General features: G+C 41.7%; 2 protein-coding genes across 3 annotated transcripts; both read right to left on the reverse strand.

Annotated features, from left to right (window-relative positions):
- Window positions 1-1,675: 1,675 nt before the first annotated feature.
- LOC134545216 (uncharacterized) lies at window positions 1,676-10,991 on the reverse strand. The gene is made up of 2 exons (XM_063388566.1): window positions 10,026-10,991; window positions 1,676-2,199 (listed from the first exon to the last, which is right to left on the reverse strand). The coding sequence occupies exons 1-2, from the start codon at window positions 10,140-10,142 to the stop codon at window positions 1,912-1,914; spliced, it is 405 nt and encodes a 134-aa protein (XP_063244636.1). The 5' UTR covers window positions 10,143-10,991; the 3' UTR covers window positions 1,676-1,911.
- A 923-nt stretch (window positions 10,992-11,914) lies between these two features.
- On the reverse strand, window positions 11,915-26,436 carry LOC134545215 (uncharacterized). 2 transcript variants are annotated; one of them, XM_063388564.1, is made up of 4 exons: window positions 21,403-26,436; window positions 17,141-17,504; window positions 16,606-16,803; window positions 11,915-13,689 (listed from the first exon to the last, which is right to left on the reverse strand). In XM_063388564.1, exons 1-4 carry the CDS (start codon window positions 21,570-21,572, stop codon window positions 12,775-12,777), a joined length of 1,647 nt encoding a protein of 548 aa, XP_063244634.1. In that variant the 5' UTR covers window positions 21,573-26,436; the 3' UTR covers window positions 11,915-12,774. The 2 variants fall into 2 exon arrangements, with proteins under 2 accessions (XP_063244634.1, XP_063244635.1); XM_063388565.1 differs by lacking the exons at window positions 17,141-17,504; window positions 21,403-26,436 and having other exon boundaries at window positions 16,606-16,830.
- Between the last annotated feature and the right edge of the window lie 32 nt (window positions 26,437-26,468).

The raw sequence follows: 26,468 nt of genomic DNA on the forward strand, positions 1-26,468 counted from the left end.
TATTTCTTCTGGAAATATTTTTGAAACTTCTGTAAACTCCTAGAGCAATTTAAGAACTTAATGTAGTTGACATAAATACCTATCTGTTCGCCAGTCTTCAAAAAAGATTGGTGTAACATATTCTCATATTCCATGAAGCGAAAATATTTTGAATGTTTTTAACTTAATGTCTTAAAGAATTTCATAATATGCCTACTAAGGTAGGCTAGTCATTAAATTATTTTTGATTTTCAAACACTGTTTTTCATCTCTTGCACTAGTCATATAATTTTTTTTTTGACAAAGGTTTAAGATAATCTTAAGATAGTTATTAATAAATTTCAACGAAATTGATACTAAAAAAATTTACTTTCTTGTTAAATTTCAAACCCTATTTTTATGGTAATAGTTAGTTTCATCAAATATTATTTAAACCAAATGTTTTAAATAAAGTTTAGGAATTTTTATAATAAGTTATATTGAATTTGATATTAAAAGTATTTTTAAAAAAGTAATGGCGTTTTGTTTTTCAGCCCTTGTTATTTCCATCCCTTGAAGTAGGCCTAATGGTGTGTATTATCAAAAATTGTTTCAGAGAAAAGTTTTAAGTTAACATTATAAGATAGACAAACAGTTCGAAGGGATTGAAAATGTACCACTAAGGAAGTTATGAATTTTTTTTAAATTCTATCCTTCATTTTTTCAACCCTAGCAGCATTAGTACTTACAATCAAAAATTGTTTTCCGACAAATGTTTTTGATAAAAAATGTTAAGATTATAACAAAAAATTTACGAATTCAATGTTAGTAGTTAGATATAGTTCCTCCGGGGACAGAGGCTGGAGGCAAAGGAGCAAGGAGCAGTGACCTTTGACCCCTGACGTCAATTCCGGCCGCCATCTTTGATTACGTCACTTCCGGTCGCTATCTTGGATTACATAATTTCCGGCCGCCATCTTGGATTACGTCATTTCCGGTCGCCATAATTGATTATGTCATTTCTGGCCGCCATAATTGATTGTCATTTCCAAGAATTTCCACCATCTTTGATTACGTCATTTCAGACCGCCATAATTGATTACGTCACTTCCAGCCGCCATCTTGGATTGCATCATTTCCGACCATAATTTTGTCTAGAATGTTCTGCCATCCTAGAACGTTCTATTACGTCACTACCAATGAGGCTTCGGATTTAGGATTTTACCATTATGCAATCACCATCTTGGATGACCCGGCCGCCATCTTGGATTATGTCATTTCCAAGAATTTCCGACATCTTGGATTACGTAATTTTACGACCATCATTTTGTCTAGAATGTTCTGCCATCCTAGAACTTTCTATTACGTCACTACCAATGAGGCCTCGGATTTAGGATTTTAGCCATTTTGTATTCTAGAACATGCCTGCATTTTTAATTCTAGAACTTTCTACTGTGTAATTTCCGGCCTCCATTTTTGTTTTCTATAATTTTCTACCATTACAACATAACTACCAAGATTTAGATTTTAGCCATTTTGTATTCTAGAACATGCCCGCCATTTTTAATTCTAGAACTTTCTACCATTACATCACAACTAATGAGGATTCAATCAACATCACTAATATTTTTTTATGCTACTGGCAGCCATCTTGAAATATACTTTTATTACTGAATTTTTTTATATGTAATTTAATGCACTATATACAAGCATTTATATTAGTTTCCTTCTAGTGTTGTACATATTGTTCAATGTAATACTTATGCATACCTTAATAACAAACTTTAAAATATTTTAGTGATAACCACTAGACCATCCTTTTAGTTATTTTTTTTACAACCATGCTACTTATGTTTTTTATTTATATATATTGGTACCAAGGAACTAAAACCACGAAATAACGTACACCATTTTTTGAACAATCACCATATTTATTAATATATATGTACAAAATTATTTTCGAATCGTATTCTTTTCACGACGAATCACATCTTGGATATCTTCCACTTCTTCCCGAAGCCTCCTGAGTTCGTGCAGAACAGCAGTTATGTCCATGTTCCACGCATCTTGCATGGCTATTCTTTCCGCAGCAACTTCTTCCCAAAAGGCGCGCACCTCTTCAATGACATTTTGAAGAGACAGTCCCTCATCGACGGCAGCGCCCTCCTCCTCATCTGTTGGTTCCTCCTGCATGTCAGGCAAATCGAGCGTGTACTCGCTCCAGGACACCGGCGAAAGTTCCTGGAACTAAAAATCTTGCACTTTTGTTCTAGGTAGGCGCCGTCCTCTGAATTTTCACGGGCTTGGAATCGTCAACGCATATTTAGACTTATGACCATAGAACGATGTCGTAAATTTAAATATGCGCAGGCTGCATTACAAAGCCGAAAATTAAAACTTCCTAAATTAGAAAACAACAACAAAATATACATGTCAGAACACAATGCGCAGACACTATATTCTCACACATATATGAACTAGAGGTGGGTCGAAAAGTATCAACCTGATACTTTGTCACTGATACGCTCCTGTATCAGGAACGGCAAACGAGGACACTTGAAAACTATCAGAGACTTTAGTATCAGTTCAGAATTCACCTGGAACAACACCACGGCCAATGAGCGCAGTACCCGATCGCAGATGACGGTCACTTGGGCGGAGCTTGTGAAAGGGGAGGGAGCAGGAACGACGAATAAGGGATAAAGAAGGGAAAGAATGTAGGGGAGGAAGCGCAGGGGAAGGCGTTGAAGCCTTGAATGAGAGGCGCAAAGTGATATTGTTACAAGCAGGGCTGCCCCTCATGGGTTTTTCCACCCAGATCTGGTTTTTTCCAATGGTGTTTGGGTTTATGGGTTTTTAAATAATGAATTCCAACAATTCTAGGTTTTTTATAATTATAATTATTTTTATACCTTGACGTCGTACCTCCGTGCCTCTGGGTTAAAGCCCGGATCACAGCCCTGTCCGCAGCGCGCCGCGGCTTTGGGAATGACGTCACTTCCGCTCCGTGCGCGCGAGAGCAGTGCGCCGGCGTCCTGGTCTCCAGTCCCGTGCGAGCCACCTTCGAGGCTAGGCGCGGTCGCGAGACGCTCCATAAACTCGCCGCTATTATCGCTTTTGGATTCTGTTCTATAGTGTGTATAATCTCTTTTATCGTTGTCTTTACCGGGTGCGTGAGTGTTGTTTTGTATCTGGCGTGTCCGCGGGCCAAAACACGTGGACTAACACAACTAGCCTGCACCGCACATTTCTCCAGCGCGCGACGTCCCTCGGCAGCTACACGGGTCGGACGGTCCACCCCTGCCTCCCCGCAGAAGGCTGCTCTACGCGAGAGAGCTGGCGCCGGGCAACACTAGAAAACGGCCCAGCGACGTCCGCCACGTCTCCACGCATTCTACGGAGGCGGGTACGCGACATTTGGCGCCCAACGTGGGGCGAACTGCAAGTCCACAGGAGAGCGCGTGCAGTGCGGGAAAAGAGTGTACAGTGAGTGATCAGACAGCGTGAAAATCCACCTGGGACAATGGATGGATTCACTTATTCACCTAGACAGTACTTCTGATCTCATCAACGCGAGGACGCAACCATTCCTTTCCCACGTTTCCAACACCTATCAGTTTCACGGTTCAGCTGATAACGCATCGCCGTCTCCCGTCCCGCAACCGGATTATATTTCCCGTCGATTCACCACCACCCCCCTCCAACGGGATAACGCACCGTGGTACCCCCTCCTTTTTCACCCTTTCGCCATTCTGCCATCGGTGATCTTCGGGGCGCGCCGGCGGTGTTCGGGCGGGCGCGGTGATAGCCTGCGCGGGCAGGCTGCGCAGACGGAGCGGCCACGTGGGCCCCGTGTTTGTAAACAATGCTGCCGCGCGGGTTGACAGTTACGTGCGCGACGTGTCAGCTACCGAAAGGCATGGACCTTGTGACAGGAGAGTGGCAGTGTCGGAACACGTGTACGTGCACGCCACTGAGGCGCAGTGAGGTGAAGACAGAAACTGCTGAGGGTGTGTTGTTATGGGACAGGGATACATCATCAGAGCAGATGCATAGGGTAGCCCCGAACACAGCGAGTGCCGTGTACCGGGAAAAAGGAGGATGTGACGAGTGTAGAGGCTGCTCGGGCAACCGCGTCGGGTCGATGTTACCGAACCAGAATCCACCGTCGCCGAACCTAATTGACTGGGACACACCTACGAACTCGGCAGCGCCGCCAGTCGCGTACGCTGTGCGGGTTGCCACAGGGGCTGGGCGTATAGTGCTGCCAGAGTTTAGCGGGCTCGTGCACGAAGACCCACGGGAGTTTGTGCGGTGGTGTGAGAGGCGTATGTTACAGTGCAGTGTGCCGGTAGAGGAGTGGACCCAGCGCACAAGCGAACAGTTGCGTGGTCGAGCTCGTGAGTGGTGGACTCTATGGGGGCGATACGATATGCAGTGGCGGGAATTCGCCACGCGTCTCATGCAGCGATTTGATGACCGCCAGGCAGTCTTGAGCTGCAAGGCCCGTTTCTACGGCGAGGCGCAGAGGGACACGGAATCGGTGGAGAGATTCCTGGCGGGCAAGTTGCAGCTATATCGTCGCATAGCCCCAGGGGAAGCGCCGGAGCAAGCGTTGCCGGACGTGACCGCGTTAGTGCGGGAAGAATTACAACCCTTCCTCAGGCCGTATTGCAACGGGTCTGTTGAAGAATATGTGCGACAGGCCGTAGCCACGGAGGGCAACCTGCAGCGCCTTCTGGGGCGACGGACAACTATGACCACTCCCGGACGAGAGCCCAGACACGAGTACAGAGCGCCCGCTCTCCCAGAGGGAGACATGCAGCTCGAACGTCCACGGCAGATGGTAGCACGGGCAATCGAAGGCCCACCGAGTGGCAGACGACAGACCAACGCACCAGAGTGGCGGAACGCGGGGAATCGGCGGGACGGAGGCCGACCACCCCAGTGTCGCCTTGGATGCCCGCAGGACACGTTCCATTGGCACCAGGACTGCCCAAGACAACAACAAAAACAACAACAACAACAACTGGCGGGAAACGGGCAGCAGGGGGTGTAGGACCAACAGTTCTGCCCCCCACGCCACCTAACCTCCTTCCCGAAGCCACGGCTGAGACACGCATAACACTGGGACAGCTCACCACCCCAGACGACCGGCTGATGCGGGTACCCGTCACTCTGAACGGGAGACCGACGGCCGCTCTCGTAGATACAGGTCCGAGCCACGTGTTCGTGGCCCAACACTTGGTGCCGCCAGCGGACGTCACACCGAGACGCTGTGCACTGCGTCTGGCCACGAGCACCGGAGTCGGGACAGCCATCGGGGACGCCATCATAACGGTGAGTGTGAGGGAGCTGGTTACCCAGACAGCAGCAGTTGTAGTAGAGGGACTCAGGGAGGACCTAGTGCTGGGACAGCCTTGGTTGGTAGAGCATGACACAGTGATAGCGCCGGCCTCTGGGCTAGTGAATGTTGGCAAACATGAGCGCCTGGCAGTGTATGCACTAGGTAGAGCACCACCTCCCCCGAGAGAGCCCACGAAGTTAGAAGATGTGGACAATGATGTACCCCCAGAGTATCAGGATGCATTCAGGCAGCTCATAAGGGAAAGGCAGAGCATCTTCGCCACTGCCGACCCACTCAGGCGCACAATGGTGACAGAACACCGAATCCCCACTATGCACGACCAACCAGTGTATGAGGCCCCCAGGGGATATGGTTTCCGCGAGCAACGGGTGATACGTGAGCAAGTGCACGAAATGTTGCGAGATGGTGTCATTGAACCCTCCAACAGCGCATACAACTCACGCATCGTCCTAGCTGCCAAGAGGGATGGGACCATGCGCTTCTGTGTGGACTTCCGTCCCCTGAATAGTGTCACCATTAGTTCTCCACCACCACAGATCAGTGTGGACGAGGCCTTGGCAGGCCTGGGCAATGCACGAGTGTTCACGACCCTTGACTTACGTTCGGGGTATTGGCAGGTGCCAATACACCCAGGTGACAGAGAAAAGACTGCGTTCACGGTGCCCGATGGTAGACGATTTCAGTTCTGTGCCATGCCCTTCGGGCTCAAGTGCGCGCCGGCCACATTTCAAGCTATGATGGCCCGCGTACTGGAAGGGTACATTGGCCAGTTTTTGACAGCCTACCTCGACGACGTGATTGTGTACTCCAAGACCTGGGAGGACCATGTGCAGCACCTGTCCCTGGTCCTGGAGCGGCTCCAGATGCACCACTTGACCTGTGCCACACAGAAGTGTCACATTGGACGGAGAGAGGTGGAGTTTTTGGGGCATGTGGTGGATGCTGAGGGTAATCGTCCGCACCCGATGCACCTGGCGAAAATTGCAGAAGCTGAACCCCCTAGAACCCGCAAGCAGTTGCAGAAGCTCTTGGGCCTCGCCAACTGGCTGCGGAACTATATCCCGCAGTTCTCCACGCTCACTGCCCCCCTGACAGATCTGTTGTCACCACGACAGCGCTACCACTGGACACCGGCTGCACAGCAGGCGCTGGACAGCTTGAAGGCGGCTTTTCTCCGATGCCACACTCTGTCACGGATAAACCCCGAGAGGACGCTGTACGTGCAGACGGATGCGAGCGCCGAGGGGGTGGGCGCGGTGCTATATCAACGAGACGAAAATGGGGACAGGTGCATAATCGACTACGCCAGTGCCAAGTTCGGCCGCGCGGAACGGAATTACCACAGCAATGAACAGGAGTGCCTGGCTGTGGTATGGGCACTGAAGAAATACCGTCCCCACCTCGAGGGTAGGCAATTTGTATTGCGCACGGACAACCAATGCCTCACATGGTTGCGGACCCTCCAGGGGCGGAAGAGCAAACTCGTGAGGTGGGCGCTGTTTCTACAGTCGTTCGACTTCGTTATGGAGCACGTTCCAGGAGTAGAAAACGAGCTGCCGGATGCCCTGTCACGGGACCCTGATGAGGGATCGTGCCTGAAGGACGAGGTATCTTGGGACGAGATACTGCCACCTGGCCGTGAGACGGATCACCACCACCCAAGGGACCCAACCTGCCGCCTGCTTGCTCTAGGTGTAGACGACGACCCGCCTCCTGCGGACATGGTCGAGCTGAAACGTCGGGTGCACGATGCCCAACGCACCTCTCAGGACGCTGAGCGCAGACGCGCGAAGCAAATAGCGGAACCATGTGAGACCTGGACTACGAGGGACGGTGTGCTCTACATACGAGGAATGGGACCCGATAAGGAGTGGCGCACCTATGTCCCACCGGAGGCACGTGACGCTGTGTTGCGCTTTATGCATGATCACGACCTTGCCGGACACCCTGGGGCAGACCAAACACGGCGGGCGGTCGGTCAGCACTACCACTGGCCCGGCATGGCCCGGGACGTGCGGGAGTACGTGAGGACTTGTGAGACGTGTCAAGAGCGGAAAGCGCGGCGGAGCGACGGGACGGAGCAACAACAGCCTCGCATTCCCACTACCCCTTTCCAGTCCATCGCGCTGGATGTCATGGGGCCATATCCCCGCACAGCCCGGGGCAAGAGATTCCTGGTGGTAGTGACCGATCTCTTTACCCGTTGGGTAGAAGCTTACCCCACCAGCAATGTACGGGCCAACACCATTGGGACAATATTGCAAACGGAATTCTTCCCACGTTGGGGCTACCCGAGAGACCTGCTGACGGACAATGCCAGCCAATTCGTCGGGAGGCAGTGGCGGGAGATGTGCAACTCGTGACACGTCGAACACCGGACCACACCTGCCTACCACCCCCGAGCCAACCCGACGGAAAGGCGAAACCAAGAGATGAAAGTCCAGATGCGCATAAGGCTGGGTAGCGACCATACTAAGTGGAACAACCATCTTGCAGAGGCTCTGTTTTGTATCCGTCGCAGAACCAATGCAGCCACAGGAATGACCCCGGCGGAAATGGTCCAAGGCCACAATTTGCCCTTGCCAGGAGAATGGACAGCCCACGGGGTAGCCGATGAAGAAGAAGATCCAGAGGAGCGCCGTCAACGGCGAGAGGCAGAAATGACAACAGCGCTCGAACACCAGAGGGCCTATACTCGCCAGATAACACCGCAGATGACCCGAATGCCACCGGAACTCCAACCTGGAGAACTGGTATACGTGAGCACGCAGCCTCTGTCCAGCGCGCCGAAGAACTACAGTGCTGGGTTGAGCCCCAGATGGTCGGGACCACACCCGATCCTTAAACGGCTAAGTAGGAGCACCTACCTAGTCCGCCTTGATGGACGGCGGGCGCGAAAAGTGCACCGAGACACCATATGGAGAACATCAGTCCCAGAAGAAAATTTGGTCTCTGAAGATGTCACCCTAGTAGAAGTGGACGAAACGCCTACTTTAGACGACTCGATCACACCCCGAGGCATGCGGGGCCTGTTCCATGCCACCCCCAGCCCCGAAACAGCGACCCTGGAAACAGCAGGAAGCTCGGCCACAAGTCCGAGGCGACGCCGTCGGAGACGCACGATGCGGACACAGATCGATGACGTCACCGGGATGCCCGAGGCGGGCGCCGATGCGGCGGGCGAACAACCTCTGGTGACCGAGCCGGACGAGGAGGAGGCAGCTGAGCCACTCTCCCCCACCCGAGGTGGATGGGGACATGGTGCCTCCCTCGCCGATGCAGAGTTCAGAGTCACAGTCGAGGAGCCAGCTGAGACGACCCCGAGATGCAACTGGTCATCGTAATGCTGGAAACACCACTTACAAATATGTAGATTGTGATGATGTGCAGTCACCTGGGGTCTCACCAGTCTTGAAAAATTCTTGATATATGCATAATGTGCATTATCTTCTTCGGATATATACAAGAGATCAAAGTGCTGACTCTTCTCTTCTTTTGCTACACGTAGCGGTATGATTTTTGTGTCCTCATTGAGTCCATACACATTGACTGTCACTTCAGGATTGTTTCTCTCGAATATGTTTATTTGGTGAAGAGGCATGGGGAATTTAAGACCACTAAAATTAAATTTGTTTTCCAAGTCTTTATATCTCTGGTTCACACGTTCTGGATGCTCCCCTTCGACGAATCTAGCCAGCATAGCCCACTTGAAGCATTGTTATTCTTCATTCTTTGGGTTGATGATGGCTTCCCTAGCCTTGATGGAAGCTGGTAAGTCGATGAAGCTGGAAGCACGGAGTGGATCTAGCTTATTGATCCTTAGCTACAGACGATGTACAGCAATGAGGGTCCAGCCACTTCCTTTGCCCTGGTACTCTTCTTCTTCCTGGCATATCTTCTCTATGCTGGCTGTGACTGCTTCTTTGATGCCATCGGTTGTGTAGAGCGGGATGTTCTTAGTCTTGAATGACCGCGGGTCTTCTTGGTCTTCATGAGGCTCTGGCTTTCCATAAAGACAATCCAACCATAAATTGAACTTTACGGCTCCATTTTCTTCTATTTCTTGTTTGAGCTGGCCAATTATGTTTGCTTTCATGTCTTCCAGATAAGTACATATATCTCTGCCACATTCGGATGTATTTTCAGCTACCAGGGTCTTCAAGTTGCCTCGAAATGCAGTCTCGGCCTCCACAAACACAAACTGGGAGGCTACTCCTGCTCCTGCTATTATCTTTGGTCGAGATGTTTTGGGTTGAGGAACAGTCGATGGTCCAGGCTGGGGCGAAGCTTCTCGTCTTCTCTTGGCTGGTGTTGAGCCATTACACTTGGTAGCATGTCTGGCTAGGTTGTCTGGTCTGGTGAAGTCTTTCTCGCACTTGTCACACTTTAGAAGCTGGCGATCTGGATTGAAATTGCACGCCTTCTCATGTCTTCGTGCATCTCCAATGTGAGAAAATAGTTTGTTGCAGTACTTGCAACTTAGACTCGCTGCATTGCAAATTTCGCCAATGCATGACCTCAAGTGTTTAGTCATATTGTCTTTGCGAGTGATGGCTACCCCACACTTCTCACAAATCTGCTGGTCGTCTCTGTGTGGGTTGTGGAGGCACTGGCGCTCGTGGCGTAATCCATTGAAACGAGTAGCGAAAACCTTATTACAGAATCCACACTGTAACCCTTGAGGAAGCATTGGACTTACCCCAGAAGAAGAAGAAGCAGAAGAAGCAGCAACTCCGGATGTCTTGCCGTCCATGATGATGATGTCGATGATGTTGATGATGCAGGACATCTCAACAGGAATCTCCCAACGGAACATGCGGTGGCAGCTCGACGTTGAAAGAGACGAGGAGGAAACCTTAGAGATGACGAATGATGAAGTAGTAACGATGAAAAGCACTCGAAGTCACTGGGAACACTAATCCACAAGCTCTCGAAGTCGATGGGCAGAAGCGCACGAGCAGCGAAGAACTTGTAGTCAGGTCGGCAGATGAACAGCGAATGAAATGGGTTGGCCTTGCTTGCCTGCTTTTATAGTCCCAGCAGCAGCAGTGGTTGACTCACTAATCCATATATGGGCATACAGAAATTCCAAGCATCTGATTGGCTGAGATAATTTCGGAGGGAGCCTGAGCAAAGGTCACGAGGTAGTCAGGGCTGGATGCCTTATCTGTTTACCAAGAATCACCCTGACACAATAGGCGCCAGCATGTCGCATCGATGATGACTCATAGGGCTGACTGACTTGTGTACTGGGGAAAAACCCAGTAGGCGCTGATAAAGACTAGTTGCAACAAACAACTTAAGAGTGACTCGTGATTGCTTCCAGATACTACAGGGCGCCAGCATGTCGCATCGATGATGACTGGTCGCAACAAGCTTCTATGGCTCATAGGACTGGCTGTACTGGAGGGAAAAAAGCCCAGCATGATAGGCGCCAGCATGTCGCGTTTCTAAAGACCAGTTGCAACAGGCCACCCACGTATACTTGTTCTAGCTACAAAAAAGATTTTTTTTTTCCAGTGTTTAACAGACGTTTATTAAACAGATTCATGTTACTGTATTTTCATATACCTTAATTACTTTGATATCAATGTATTTATACCATTATTGATTTTTACTCGGATTTAAAGTCATGTATATAAGTATTCTACATTGAATTATTTTAAGTAGAAAATAAAATATTTTAATATCCTGAATAATTGCATTTTTTTAAATTACAGAAAAAGTAGTTATTGCACAACAGGTATTAAATGAAACAAATCAGTTCGTAATATTTGTATTTTATTCTTTTTTCAATAGCAAATACACATTCGATTACATTTACAAAGAATTCAGCATGTCTGTAAGAACTTTCTTTAGTACATTTTTGACACACACAGTAATTATTTCAGAGTCTATATTCAAAGGAATACTCTCCTTGATAACATCATTTACTGGAGTTAGTTGAAAACACATTTGGAAGCACAATTAAAAAAGGAAGCACATTTGGAAGCACATCAAAAAGGCAATACATTTTGGAAGCACCATCATCAAAAAGGCAGCACATTTTGGAAGCACAATCAAAAAGGCAGCACATTTTGGAAGCATAATCAACAAAAAGGCAGCACATTTGGAAGCACAAGTTACGAGAACTATGTCTTAGTTAGAAATCAGAATACAAGAAATAAAAACATTAAATTTTTATTATCAATATTTAATTTATTTCTCCACATTATACAAATGCAAGTAAAACAAGCCATTATTGTATGTAGCCAGCTTTCCTCAGTTCTTTGAGTATGAAGGATATTTCTTTGATGCACGAATAGTTTCCTGCACAAAGCGAGCCATGTAGAAGTCTTAGCCGGTCAACCAATATGTTTGGATCTTTCCATGATGTGTAATATAATAAACTTTTATAAATAAAATAAATTTTCATGTATACTATGTTTTTTATTTCCCTTAATTTATCCTGCTTACTTTATGGTGAAAATTATAAGTATACCTAATGAAATAATTTCCAATAAATATGTTATTAATATTAATTATATATATGCATACTTAATATTGTTTACATGAGATACTGAGTTACAATATAAAGAAAATGTAAGCACAAAGGAAGGCATGTAAAGAAAACATAAGTGTATAGGAAAGTCCTCAAAGAAATTGTAGTCGCAAATGAAATACATGTTAAGAAAATGTAAGCGTAAATGAAAGCCCTCAAAGAAATTGTAGTCGCAAATGAAAGGCCTTAAAGAAATTGTAAGCGCAAATGAAAGCCCTCAAAGAAATTGTAAGCGCAAATGAAAGCCCTCAAAGAAATTGTAAGCGCAAATGAAAGCATGTAAAGAAAACATAAGCTATGTAAATCAGTTTGAGTAGGTCTGATGCTGGTAGCGATAAATAATCCGTGTTAGCTTCTACAGCCAATACAACTTATATTTTATTTTAATAGTAGACTTATAAAATTCCAACACCAAGAATAAATGTTATTACTTAGATAAATAAAATCATAAATTGGAGAAGGAGATGTATCAATGTATTTGAATATTAGAATATGTCGTTGCGGATGAATGTGTGTTGACAGCTTTTAACATTTTAATTTTTTTTATATGTCATGCGCATGGAAGCTTGAAAAAATAATGGGTGCTGCAACGTGAATCCTGAGAAGCAGTAGCACGTGGCACACCGATTAAATGTACCTAGTTTTAAAGGGTTTAAGAAAGGAGTTCTCTGGAATAAGTAATTATGTTTTGCTTTTTTGAAAACATTTAAATTTAGTCTGATAATTATTTAATATAATATTAGACAATAATTAATATAAAATAATAAGAGAAACACCTTACATAGGCCTACTTCTGGTACCTTGGTTGAAAAACAATATTAAGTATGTTACAATAGTTTGTTTGTTTGGTTTAGGAATCACATGCATCTACAGTTTAATTAGTGAAATCTAGATCTATATACGATAATTAAGCAAAAAAAACACGCACAATATCGCCACACTCAGAGCGGCATACCGGACACTTTAGTGTTACAAATGGAGATTGGTTCTCTCTCAGGCCGATTACACAGTTCTCACATAACACGAAATGTCCGCAAGGATATACCAGGTGAGTCAATGGGTTGAGAAGACAAACCTTACACGTCATGTGTGTTCTTTGGTCTGGTTCTGGATCTTCAGGCAAAAGCTCTTCTACTTCTGCTGGCACATTCCGAAGTGCTCTTGGTATGACATCTTCGGGATCGTCCTCATCCTCCGATGCTTGATAAGCCTCAGTAGCTTCTGCTCTCGCATTCTGAGTTTGCAAAGTGTTATATGCGCCATCAACTGTGTGCGCAGCTTTGCGCAGGAATTCAGTGACGCTAAATTCTCGCGATACTAATTTTCCTATGATTTTTCGCAAATTCTGCGTGTTGGTGTTCTGTGGTTTCTGTCTTCTAATAGTCTTTCCTTCTACAAGAGCTTTGAATTCCGAAAAGTACATGTTGCTCAAGTCAGACAGGTGAACTAAAAATTTCCACACATTTGCATGTGGGCCCATTATTGACAAAACTAGAGCGTGGAAAGATTCCAACGCATTATTTGTTCTTCTTGGTAGATTGAAGACAGAAAAGCATCGGGGCGTCACTCTAGCCATCCAGTAGTTTTGAAAATATTCGATCAAATTTGCCAACTTTTCTTCCAAATTTTTTTCATGTATGAAAATTAGGATTGCCTCTAATCCGTCAGCAATGTCGTAGGCAGGAACAGCATCGTCATGTGGGGCTCCTCTTGTTGCAGGCAAGTGGGCTAGTGCCATCAACATTTTTATAGCCCTCTTCATGTCGTCATTGTTCTTGCAGTCCTCCACTAGACCAGTTTTCATGACCATTCTCCAAATAGCCTGAAAGCAAAAATTTGTAGAACATGAAACTTAAGTACATAAAATAATACAGTAAGTACAGGTGCGTAGGCATTCTGGATCATGGGTGAGGGGAGGGGAGAGGAGTGAAGAGAGGTGTAGGGGGAGGGGTGAGTTTGCCTGGAGAGGGGAGGGGAGAGGAGGAGGTGGAGATAGACTTAGTCTCTCACCATCATCCCCCTCTTCCTAAGACTTGCTGCTTTTCATACCACTCTAACCCCCTTAAGCTATACCCCCCTACATCGAACCATACACTGTGAGATAAAACAGAATACCCCTCCCCACTACATAAGCATATCTCCCATTCATTTTCCTACCAACACCCATAAGACATACATACTTCTGAAAAAGGGCATTAGCATGCTCTATCCACTCCCTAAGACTTTTTTTGTCATATCACTCGAAAGGTCATGCCCCTTCCTCGAACCCTGTGACCTATACACAACCTCGTAATTATTACATAAACATACCTACCACTCCTCTCCTACCAACACATATTGCACCACATATAACTTACCTCTCCCCACCACCACTTAACTGAAATGCAGAAGTATGTCCAATCCCAACAAGCTCCCGATGTGATAAAAACACTAGTATAACCTGCTCAGAGATACTATAACTGTCCAATATTAATGTGTGTAAATGGGGTTAACGTTTTCCTTTAAAGAAAAAAATCCCGGACCGGAACAGTACCTTCCTTTATTGAATTCCATCGCTACACTCATCTAGCCTGACAGAGAAATGTGTGTGTGGAGATTTTTAAAATTAATTTTTTGGATGTCTTATCTTATTGGTTATTGATTAAGTCTGTACACTTCTGTGCCTTCGGATTACAAAGTTAGAATGCCGAATTAGACAGGAATGGAGGTTAGTATTGGATGTTTCGAGATGTTGATATCATTAGTAATGCGGCCCATAATTTATTGACATTCTTTCATAAAGCACAGATGCCAAACAGTAACAATTGTACTTAAAGTAATATAAAAAATAATTCTACAAAACATGATCGTAATTTTTTTTTAATATTTCTTTTACTCTGCATTTATGTGTGTCTTTTTTGTGCACTGTTTTCTGTATGTTTGTGATTGTTAGTGGGTGTTTTTGTGCATATATGCGATTTAGTATATTGGCATGTATGTCTGTGTTTATTTCTGTGTGTATTTCTGTTTTTGTAGACACATTAAATGCTGTGTTAGAAAATTATGACATTCAAGAAAAATATGAAAAGGTGAATGAAACTGTTAAATCGAAATTTTGTTTCACAGAATTTCATTTTGGTATCTAAGTAGTAGGAATTGGTTACTTCTGACGCACGGCTGGCGGCTAAGGATTGAGGATGGGGTCAATGACCGATCGCCCTGACTTCACAGCGGCCATCTTTGATGACCTTGGGCATGACCTTTGATCTTGGGCATGAACTTGGTGGCCAATTTGGGTCCGCCATTTTGTTTTTGCCGCTATTTTTTGAGCCGCCATTTTGTTTTCTAGAACTTTCCATGACATTCAACATCCTACTCCTAGGCGTTGCATTTTTCGTTATTGCCGCCATATTGGATTTCCTTAAATATTAACCAATTTCAATGAAATTTTTTTAAAATTTAATAACAAAATTTAATTCAAATTGTTTTTATTTAAAAACCTCCACCATCTTGAATTTTGTCTGCCATATTAAAAAAATTTAATTTTTAACTTGGAAAGTCGGGAAAAATTAAAAATTAATAAAAAATTAATTATTTTAAATTATAATAAAAATTTATATAAAACATACTTATGTCACAGAGTCCTGGGTTCGAATCATACGAGGTAAAAATTTGAATTTTTTGCGACTTTCTAGCTCGATATTAAGATAATTTTAAGATGGCGCCCATGATGGTGGATGCCATGACAGTTGACTGTTAATAAATTAATATTTCACTCTAGCAGTTAAAATTAAAACTAACATGATGGCCTTCAGCAGCTTGAAACAAGATGTCTGCTCCCAGCAGCCAGAAACAAGATGGCGGACATGTCGTCATACCGACTGACTTAATATTTAATTTGACATATGCTGTTGTAAGGTTAGTCTGCCGGTGGCTTGTATGGCGTAAGGATCAGTTGCCATTTTAATTTATTTATTTTTACCTCTTCGGATTCGAACCCAGGACTCTGTGACATAAGTATGTTTTTATATAAATTTTCATTATAATTTTAATTAATTAAATGTTTTTATAAATTTTAAAATTTTACCTGAGTTTCGAAGTTAAAAATTACAAAATTTCAATATGGTGGTCGAATTTAAAGATGGTAGGTTTTTAAATTAAAAAGAAATTTGAATTAAATTTTGTTATATATTTTAAATTTTTCATTGAAATCGGTTAATATTTAAGGAAATCCAAGATGGCAGCCATAACAAAACATGCAACGCCTAGGAGTAGGTCGTTCGATGTCATGGAAAGTTCTAGAAAACAAAATGGTAGCGAAACAAAATGGTGGCGAAACAAAATGGTGGAAAGTTCTAGAAAACAAAATAATGGCTCAAAAAATTGGCAGTGAAAACAAAATGGCGGACCCAAATTGGCCACCAAGGTCATGCCCAAGGTCATCCAAGATGGCCGCTGTGACGTCAGGGCGTTCGGTCATTGACCCCATCCTCAATCCCCAGCCGCCGCCCGTGCACCCGAAGGAACCAATTTCTACTATGTACCTACCTAGCGAATTTTTTAAACAATCGAAAACATAAGTATGTATGCTTTCTTGACATCTGCTAAATGGTATTCACTAACAATCAAGTAAAAGTATGTATTAAGAGTATTACTTATACTCTGGGATGGTAATGTAACAGAATCTGAATGTTCATTAGCCCCTAAATTTCCTCTAAAAAAGAAGAAGAGTTAGTTCATGACAGAATAACTTACTTACCTGGCAGCAATGGTACCAACACCCATGGAACTCTGCATTCGGATATCTGGTTATAATGGCATTAACAAGTCCTTTTTCAAAATCTGACGATACAGCCACAATTTCCCAAGCAGATGTCTTCTGATGGAATATGTCTAAGACAGCAACGTATGCTTCTTGAGTCCGTTTGGTCATCAAGGCGAAGAAAATCGGAAATCCCTGAAATTGTAACGTTAATTTATTATTTTAAACACATCATTACCTAAAAAAAAAAAAAAAAAAAAAACCACACACAAGGAAAATCAAATCTTAACAAAATCTGGTATCCATAATTATTTGTAATACACTTTTATGATTTTGCATTTTTTTTTTTTTAAGAAATAAAGGTAAATTCTGTACACAAACTTTTGTAATTATGTAGTAACATAAAAACAAGCAAACAAAGAAAGTCGAGCACGTTTTTGAAATCTGAAGAAACACTTCCAAATTAAAAAAGGAGTTGCAAATAAGAAAATGGAGTATTGAATTTCTAAAAGAATATTGCTAGTATACTTACTATGTCTTGAAAGTATACCACCGCTGTCATCAGTTGACAAAAGCCGCTCGGCCTTCGGGGGACTACTTTGAAGGTAGCGTCAAATGATACCTCACGACGTTCGGTTGGATTTTCCGAAAGGAATTGAAGGAAGGTATCATTAGCAAAAACAATTGCAGTGATTTGTCCATTGTCAGTTTCTACGACTTTGTGGGCAAGTTGTTTTTCGTGGTTGGGGCTGTACAGATCTGCCCAGGTTCTGCCGTCCAAAATATTGCAGAACTCCCGCAAATCCTCCGTAATTGGTGGAAATAGCTCACGTCTTGCTCTTTCCATACACCTCCGCACTGTTGCATAAGGATTTTTATCTGCACCATCAGAATTTCTGTAAAAAATAGAAGAAGCATATTAAGACTTAAGAGTAACTTAAGATAGCCACTATCTTGGAGACCAGTGACTTTGAGATTGAACCCGAACATGCTATTTATTTGATTATCATACTTGTTATAGGGTTAGAGAAAATTGAGATTATTATCACATTTGTATATAATTTGAAGATTCAATGTAACTGAAATGAGAAGTTTAGAAGTTAAATAATAGGTAGCTATAATATATGCCTGATAAGTTTCACCCTACACATCCCAATTCCTTTCAAATTATTAAATTTATGCTGCGTGTTCAAGTCTTAAAAACCACCTTCCTGCTTGCAATCGACACATTTTGCAGATCGAACTTCGCTATGACTACATTCAGTACAGCTAAGAGCTCCAGCGTGACATAATCACGAATAGTGACACACATTTCTCTTGGAGACGCTTGGCACAGAACACCCCACTTTGCCATTTACATGACACAATTTTAACAATAAAAGGCCTAGTATTACCAAATTTCTTGATGCTTACGCTGCGGCTTCTGCCAATAATCACATTCATATAAACATTGAAACACATAAAAAGCTGTTTGAATCTTACCATGTTCAATTAAACACTTCACAGCCTTTTCATTTTATTAACTCTTTGAGGACTTTGTACAGTTCGTCGTAGTTTTCTTGTCCTTTTTTTTATTGATGGTCGTTATCATTAAAATGTACGTACATGACTTAGTAACCATGAAAATCTGTTACGCGACATCATATAAGAAATATATGTGTCTCTCATTGCAGGGTTAGATGACCTAGAGTCCTTGTAGCATTACAATTTCTGTATTCCCATTATGAGATTGGTGGCAAAAAATGCTTTTAGCTCCTCAAAATTAGTGTGATGAAAATTGCAAGAACCTCCCAGTTTCTGCGCAGCATACAGATTGGTCTGAAAAGCTATATTTTCTAAGAGATCCACAGGAAAAGTTGTAGGAACAGTTCTAATGGGTTATAAATATCTTCTGGAATATAAGGATCTCAATCGCAAGTAAATTTTTTATGCCATTGAAAATAGGACAGTTTTCCCAAGTAACCTATACCTTACTAGAAAAGAAATGGCACTTCACATTTCATTTTATTGCACTGAATATCACCAATATCCTCCACGATTGGGACTGATACTTCAGGCTCCGGATTATCATCTTCCTTCACAAGGAATGGTAGCTCGGGCTGAATAAAGTGCTCTTCAACCTCACATTCGTACTCACTTACCGATGAACACGACTCATTTTCGCTAGGGATTTGGTCAAGTTCAAAATCGCTGAAAGTTTTTTTGTATTGCAACAATTGGCTACATGTTGATGCAGCTACATTCGAATTTAGACGCTGTTCATCTCCTTTTATAGCAAGATCTAATAACTAAGTTCTTGATGATATCCTTATTAATTTCTGAAAGGGAATAATGGATATTCATTAAGGAGATAAAGCATTAATTTTAAATTAGGCTTGACTCTCTTGTCTCTTGGTGAAACCCCATACATTGTGTACATTGCAACTGAGGTAATATGCGCCACGCGCGCCTCTCACCAACCAACCAATCTCTTATTTCTCGAGCCAAGCGGGGGGGACCCTTTTATAGCCGCAGAGTCAGGCGTCGAAACACCCAGAAGTCTCGCATTCAGCGGTCCCGGGTCGGTCGTGGAAACACAGAGACCCCTGCTTGACGTCATAGGGGTTTCCGACCCGATGGCGAAGGGGTCACTCATCCCACGTGACGATGCTTCCAGATCTCTCGTAGACTGGTGGAACAGCGTGGGGAAAATCCCTGGCAGGCACCGGGGCTCGTACTTCAGGGCTCTGGCGGGTGTGCCAGGTAGGGCAGGGGAGGGGGGAAGGGCAGGGATAAGCGTGAACGTGACTGACGGGGGCCGCTAGGAACAATAGCTCTGGCCAAGGTAGTTGCATGGTGCGTGGAAAGGGAGGAGGGAAACCGAGGGCCCCTCGTCATCCAGCCTGGTATGCGTGACGTCAGCGCCCCCGCAGCCACCGGTCACGCACTTGGCGCCGTCGCTGTCTCGTCTCCAGCGTTCATAACAATATGATAAAATTATGCACGGTAACGACATGTTTTCCGCATTCCGGATTTGTCCACGCGGAAACTGTGGCTGTATCCGAATACACAGAGATGCGTCCTTAGCACACTCTTCCCTACATCCCTTAGCAAATGCAGCCACAATGTAGAGGACGCATTTCTAATGTATGGATAGTATCCGAATACATTTACTGCTAGCACCACCTGTTGACTGTCAGTCGTACTAATGTTCACGCAGCCATTTTGTGTATGGATATCTACGAATATTCAGCAAAACGTAAATAATAAATACCTACCTATTAAAAAATAACGTAACGTGAATGTTACACATGTTAGTGATCAAAATAAAATACATTCTATAAATTGTAAACTTTAAAAATACTTATGAGTTTTGAATTACCCTTTAAGTTTAAATTCGTATTTTGATTATATTTATTAACGTCTTCATTTGTCTCTGTTTAAGTTATCACTTTCACTAATAATGTTTTAAACAAATCTTATGCTGAAAATCTGAAGTAATGTTATACACAAACATAATAAAACCCAATTCCGAAGCTAATGGATGTAGGGACGCGTTAGTGGATGCGAGTGTCGCATCCCTAGAAATCTCGAATTAGTGGATGCGTGAAGTGATGCATCAGCATCCCTTGTGATAATTTTGATTCAACTCAAAGATGGCCGCGTCCACTACGATGCACTTTTAGTGGATCCCTTAGCTAATGGATCCATTAGGTCAGTATTCGGATGCAGCCACTGACAATACGTAGACTATGATTATATATACACTTCACTCATTATACACGCTACGAGTCTTAATTTTTTTTTACAGAATTAGTATATTAGTTTCTTTTACTATCGTATTTAACCCTTTCAGTCACAGAGAAAATTTTAATTTCAACTGTTGCTATGAGCCAAATTATATGATGCCTTCTTTATCTTTACAAACACAACGATCGCTCAAGCATTGAAGCCAATATACGATTTTTAATATGGCAGATGTTATTACCTAGTGGTTGCTGTATTTATGGCTGGAAACAATTCTCAGAAATAAATGATTCCACTTATTCTCACAAATTTAATGTTAGGTGACTTTTAAGTACAGTTAAAACGTAAAACTAATTAATGTGCAACTCTCCTAAATGTGGGATGCTATGACTGAAAGTGTTAAGATTAGAAAAAAAATCGCAACCAAATAAATGCATTGAACACCAACTTTGTACTAGTAACTTATGTTCTTTACAGTAAACATAAGCTGTTTTTGCTTATCTAAATTTGTTCCCTACGCGCGTCAACCTGAATTCGCACGAGAAAAAGTTTTTCAGATGTTCATCTCGAGTCGCTTACTTTATGGCAATATGAACGTTTTGGAAGTGTGAGAAATTGTGTTTTGTAAGTTTTATTACTCGTTTGTGATATGAACATTTGTGTTCCGGAAAAAGTAATGGACAGAAGTGTGTAAATTGTTTCTCTCTCTCTCTCTCCCCCCCCCCCCCCCCCCCCCAATCCACCACACAAAGTCACACACTAAGGCAATCCGGGTGCGGTTCCCGCCGGGATCACTCCAGGATCTCAAATGACGACGCAACAGGTCGGCGGTTTTTTTTTTTGGGGGGGGGGGGGAATCTCCTATTTCCCCTGCCTATCCCTCCTGGTGCTGCCGTATATTCATATAATTCATCCCCAGAACAACTATAGGCCTATATATATCTATCTATCTATCTATCTATCTATCTGAATACCTGAGCTGTTGTGAGCTGCCAAAACCTTCAAAGGTCATCATCATCAACAACAACAAGAACAACAACATAAATGAAGCCTATCAATATTTCTCACCTTTTCGCCTCGGAAAAAAAGATTTCGCGAAGAGAGGTGGTTTCCATTTTTGATCTTGCCTTAAGAACTGCACGCAGTTTGTATGATTCTTTAATGCTCAGGTCCGGTTCATGGTTGTGCAGTGGACTGCTTCTGGACAGAGCAATAACTGCGCCTTCCTGAAGACCCATTGTTGCTCGAGCGCGACAGCCGTGACTCTTTCTGGTGCATCTCAGTTGCCTGCAAATTTTTTTAAACGTATTGTTACAAATACGATTATTATTCTAAAATGTTGCGTGGTATAATAGCTCATATATGCAATACTATGAAGCTTGAGTTTCTTGAAACAAAGCAATACTTCCTACACAATAATTTACAAGGCAAATTTCCTTCTAGTGCCTTCCACGTGCGTGAAATTTCATCGCACTACTCTAAAATATTAGATTGCACTTTTCCGAGAACCACTTACCTTGTATTTGCAGTAGTTCTTTCGCTGAAGTAGAAATATCCTTGGCAATCATGATAGACACAAGAATTCTTCTTGCGCCCAGGTAGCACTTCAGATCTTGCTTGATTAGACGCACTTGGTTCACCTTCCGGTCTAACTAACTCCGAATCTTCACCTTCCATAGAAATAAGTTAATTTCGCAAATAGCTTTCCGGCACAAATATCTTTCCGACCATCTACCCGTCTAGTGACCGTATAGCGCGACAAGAGGCAAAATAACCTGCGCAGACCCCACTGTCACCAGGCGATCACGTGATGAGCGCATCAGAAAGTGGAGGGGGTCAGTCGAGCAGCTGCCTATCACAACTGAGAGAGTGTTTCCTAGAAGTCAACCGGCCAGTATATAGGCATTCGGAGTGGTGGTATCTATTATGAGACCTACCATATCGTTTCAGAAAAATAAGTAATTTTTAAATTGGCAACTGATCGGGTGTTCATAAGCCGCATTTCTTGCATGCAAATATTGCGGAAAAACATAAAGTAGTCTTAACACATATAAATTTACTTCATTGATTTCTCCAAGCATAAACTATAAATTCGACTAATTCGTAATTACTTTTCCTGAAGAGGTTATATAGCATTAACATTTGCTTCGTCATCTGTACGTAGCTTACTACAGCTAATACTGAATTCTGAAACTATTTAAAATTATGTAAATCATTATAATCAATTTACTTTTCAACAAAATATGGTATTAATGTCAACATACTTAAATTAGACCAACGAACAGTACATGTCGCCTTACAAGTTGAAAGTTAAGTTGGCGAAACATCATGTCTTACTCATTTCGGGGTTTTGGAGGATAGGGGACGAATTTTATGTTTGGTGTTTTAGCTGAATGACTAAATCCATTGAAATTAAAACTTTGTAACTTCCTAGTACATTCGTAACTGCCAACTTTGCGTAGACGTCACCATATTATAAGTTTTTTCAGTATCAAAATACTCCAGTAGAAAGAACTTACCCCGATATAACAAAAATTCTGTAAAAAAAAAAGAATCCCCTTTGACACAGCCTACAGGCGTAGGTAGATTTCAAAGTTACTAAGTATATCATCTTGAATTATTTTTTTTTAACTTCTATAAACTCCTTGAACATTTAAAGAACTTAAGGAAGCTGACAAGAAAAATACCTATCTGCTCGCCAATATTCAAAAAATATCGATTCAACATTTTCTCATATTCCATACGGTGTACCTACTGCAACTATGTATGTTTCAGCCCCGATTACGTAATTATTTATTTTAATTTATACTTATTCGTCTGGTATGTATATTTTTATTATTTGAAAACTATTTATATTTTATGTGTATATCTATGTGATTGTAACTCTATGACAAAAACGAACGTTGAAGACAAACAATTGCAAGGACCCCTCTAGGAGCAATTGACATTTAAACGGTAAACTGTTAATTTGACACCGTTTTTATTTAATGAAAAATGTTATTTCTATATTTATTCAAATTTAATGAGAGATTTTGTGTTCCGCGCTATTGTTGCGCGCGGATTTGATGTCTTTGATATGAAATAATGTAACTGTCTTTATTTCTCGGCCAATCAGGAGCCGTATTTTAAATCTGGAACGGATTGTTAAGCTGACTTAAATTAAGAAGGTTTTAAAATAATGTAATGGCCTACTAATGGATGAACACATACGAGACGTCGACGGAATATTATCCTGAAAAATAGCTAGCAGAAATATGCATCCGCACTAAAGGATGGTATAAATGTACTGTTGAAACGTAAGAGAGTATTATTAGGGCTTTATCCAAAAGGATAAAGTTATTCGGAGTGAAAAATATACGTGAGTAAGAAATGACTGAGTCTGTTACTCCATTTCGCTAGGACGAATCACGTATCCCATCCATACCTCGTTATTTTGCGGTCTAATTCCAAGAGAAACATTGATGAACTGGATTATTGTAAAAATTAACTTCGTGAATATATTTTGACACTTTATTTTAACACACAACTGTAATCACCCAGTGGCCTGGGAGAGAGAGCATCAGAGCTCTACCGACTTAAGTTATTTTATCTAGCCGAGGTAAAAAACTTATATAAAACGAAATTATAAACTGAACCTGTGTATGAGATTTTCGAAACCGGATAAAATAGACACTTGATTAGTTAATGAATGTGCGCATCGTCACTCCAGACATTTTTTTAACATATTTGTGTTCTGCCGTGCCAACAATAGTTAGGATGTTTAAAAGTAATATAATATTTTTTTTTAAAGATAAACCTGAGATATTTTCATTAATAAAAAATAAAATTACCATGGTGTTTTGTATGGTATTGTAATCTACCTATCACCAACTGTATCCATACCTATCTATGTGTTAACAGCAGCCAAGCTAGTAGTAACTGCACATAATTAAATACCTAACTGTGACCTAGAACGAATAGCACACATATAAGTTACAAACTGATTTTATCTAAGTGGTGCCCTTTTGTACGGTAGTATAGCCCCTACATAAGAAACTGTCGCCTCAAAGTGGGGCCTTTTGCCAGGTTTATCCCCTACAACGGCGAAAATATTTTAAATGTTTTTAAATTAATGCATCAGCAATGAATGTCTTAAAGAAATTCATAATGTGCCTACTAAGGTAGTAATGTAATTATTTTTGATTTACAAACACAGTTTTTCATCTCGTGCACTAATGTCGTATAGCCTAATTGATTTTTTTTTCGGACAAAGGTTTAAGGTAATCTTAGATGGTAATAAACAAATTCCAATGAATTCGATACTAAAAAATGTAAAAATTAAATTAAATTTAAACCCCTGTTTTTATGGTAATAGTTAGTTTCATCAAAAATGTTTCAACCAAAGGTTTTAGATAATGTTGAGGTATTTTTACTAAAATGAATTTGAAAGTAAATGTATTTATAAAAGTAATGTCGTTTTGTTTTTCTACACTTGTTATTTCCATCCCTTGAAGTAATGGTTTGTATTATCAAAAATTGTTTCAAACTAAAGTTTTTAGTAACATTATAAGATTAACAAACAGTTTGAACGGATTTGAAAGTGCACCACTAAGGGAGTTATGAATTTTTTTTATTCTACCCTTTATTTTTTTTAACCCCTTGCAGCAATGGAAAATCAATTATTGTTTCAGACAAAAGTTTTTGATAAAAATTATAAGGTTTACCAACAACTTGAAGAACGTTATATTGTAACTAATGAGAATTATGAATTTTTTTAAACTCTACCCATTATTTTTTCAAACCCTTGCAATAATGGTTGGTCCGATCGAAAAATGTTTAGACAAAAGTTTTAGATAAAAATTGGTTGTCTGTAAAGTCGGTTTACGAAAGATAGTTTAACGTGACAACGTCATAACAAAACATTGATGAAATTATTGCATACTTTTATGAGTAGAAATGAATCATTTTTATTGAATTATCACTATTTTGTATGGATACAAAGAAGGAGTGAAATGAAATCTGCAATTTAATTGATAAATATACTTTTATTTGCACTCATTAATTCAAATTTGTTTATTACTTTCACGAAGAGATTATTTTAACTATAACTTTTATACATGTTTGCTATTTAACTTCTTCCAATCTGTGTTATTTTGTTAAGGATAGGACAATTATAGGAAAAGTAGGAAAGGAATGGGAGTATTTCAAGTTTAATGTTCCTCGAAAAAGTCAAATCGATGGTTGTTCCAATCGAGCGGAAGAGAGATAGATGCGCGCAAGCGTACAAAGAGTGTAACGGGACACATCGTAGTGGGACAATGTGCATTACGGGACACTTTTTCGTGCGTGCAGCCGGCGTTCATCGATTTATTAGACGTTGTCACGTCAAAAATTATATGATTAATACACAATTCGTACGAATTCGGTTTTGTACCTACGAAGGAAGTTATAATTTTTTTTTGTCCGCAGACCCTTGTTTTTCCAACCCCTTGCAGTTGTTGGTCGTATAAAAATTTATTTCAGATGAAAGATGTACTGAATACTTTAAGTTTACACGATAAAACATAAAGGATTTATGAGTGTACATGGTACATTAATTATGCTTTTTTTTTTTAATTCAATACCTTTATTTTTTCTACCCTCTGCAACAATGGTTCGACCTATAAAAAATTATTTCAGACAAAAGTTTTAGATAAAAAGTATACAATTTACTAACAGTTAGAACGGTTTTGATGGTGTACTTACTGAGGGAGTTATGTTTTTTTTTTTTAATTTTTACTGTTATTTTATATACTACATTGCTGCAATGGTTCGTCTAATCAAAAATTGTTCCAGACAAAAGTTTTAGATAGAAATTATAAGAAAAATACATAATTTGTTCAAGTTCGATGCTATGCCTACGAACAGAGTTATGATTTTTTTTGTCCGCCAACCCTTGTTTTTTCAACCCCTTGGAGATACCGTCGGTCCTATCGAAAACTTATTCAGAGAAATTATTTTGGCATTACTCCTAAGAATTTTAATAAATTCAAACGGATGTGATATTTTCCATATTGCGTGATTTAGAACGATTTTTCTGTTTTTGAAAAAAACCTTCCCCATTTCTACCCCTTTGGTCGGATATTGCTCATTAACGAAAGCGACCGAGTTTTTCC

Source organism: Bacillus rossius, unplaced genomic scaffold, assembly GCF_032445375.1.
Source record: "Bacillus rossius redtenbacheri isolate Brsri unplaced genomic scaffold, Brsri_v3 Brsri_v3_scf632, whole genome shotgun sequence".
In the NCBI taxonomy this organism is placed as follows: domain Eukaryota; kingdom Metazoa; phylum Arthropoda; class Insecta; order Phasmatodea; family Bacillidae; genus Bacillus; species Bacillus rossius.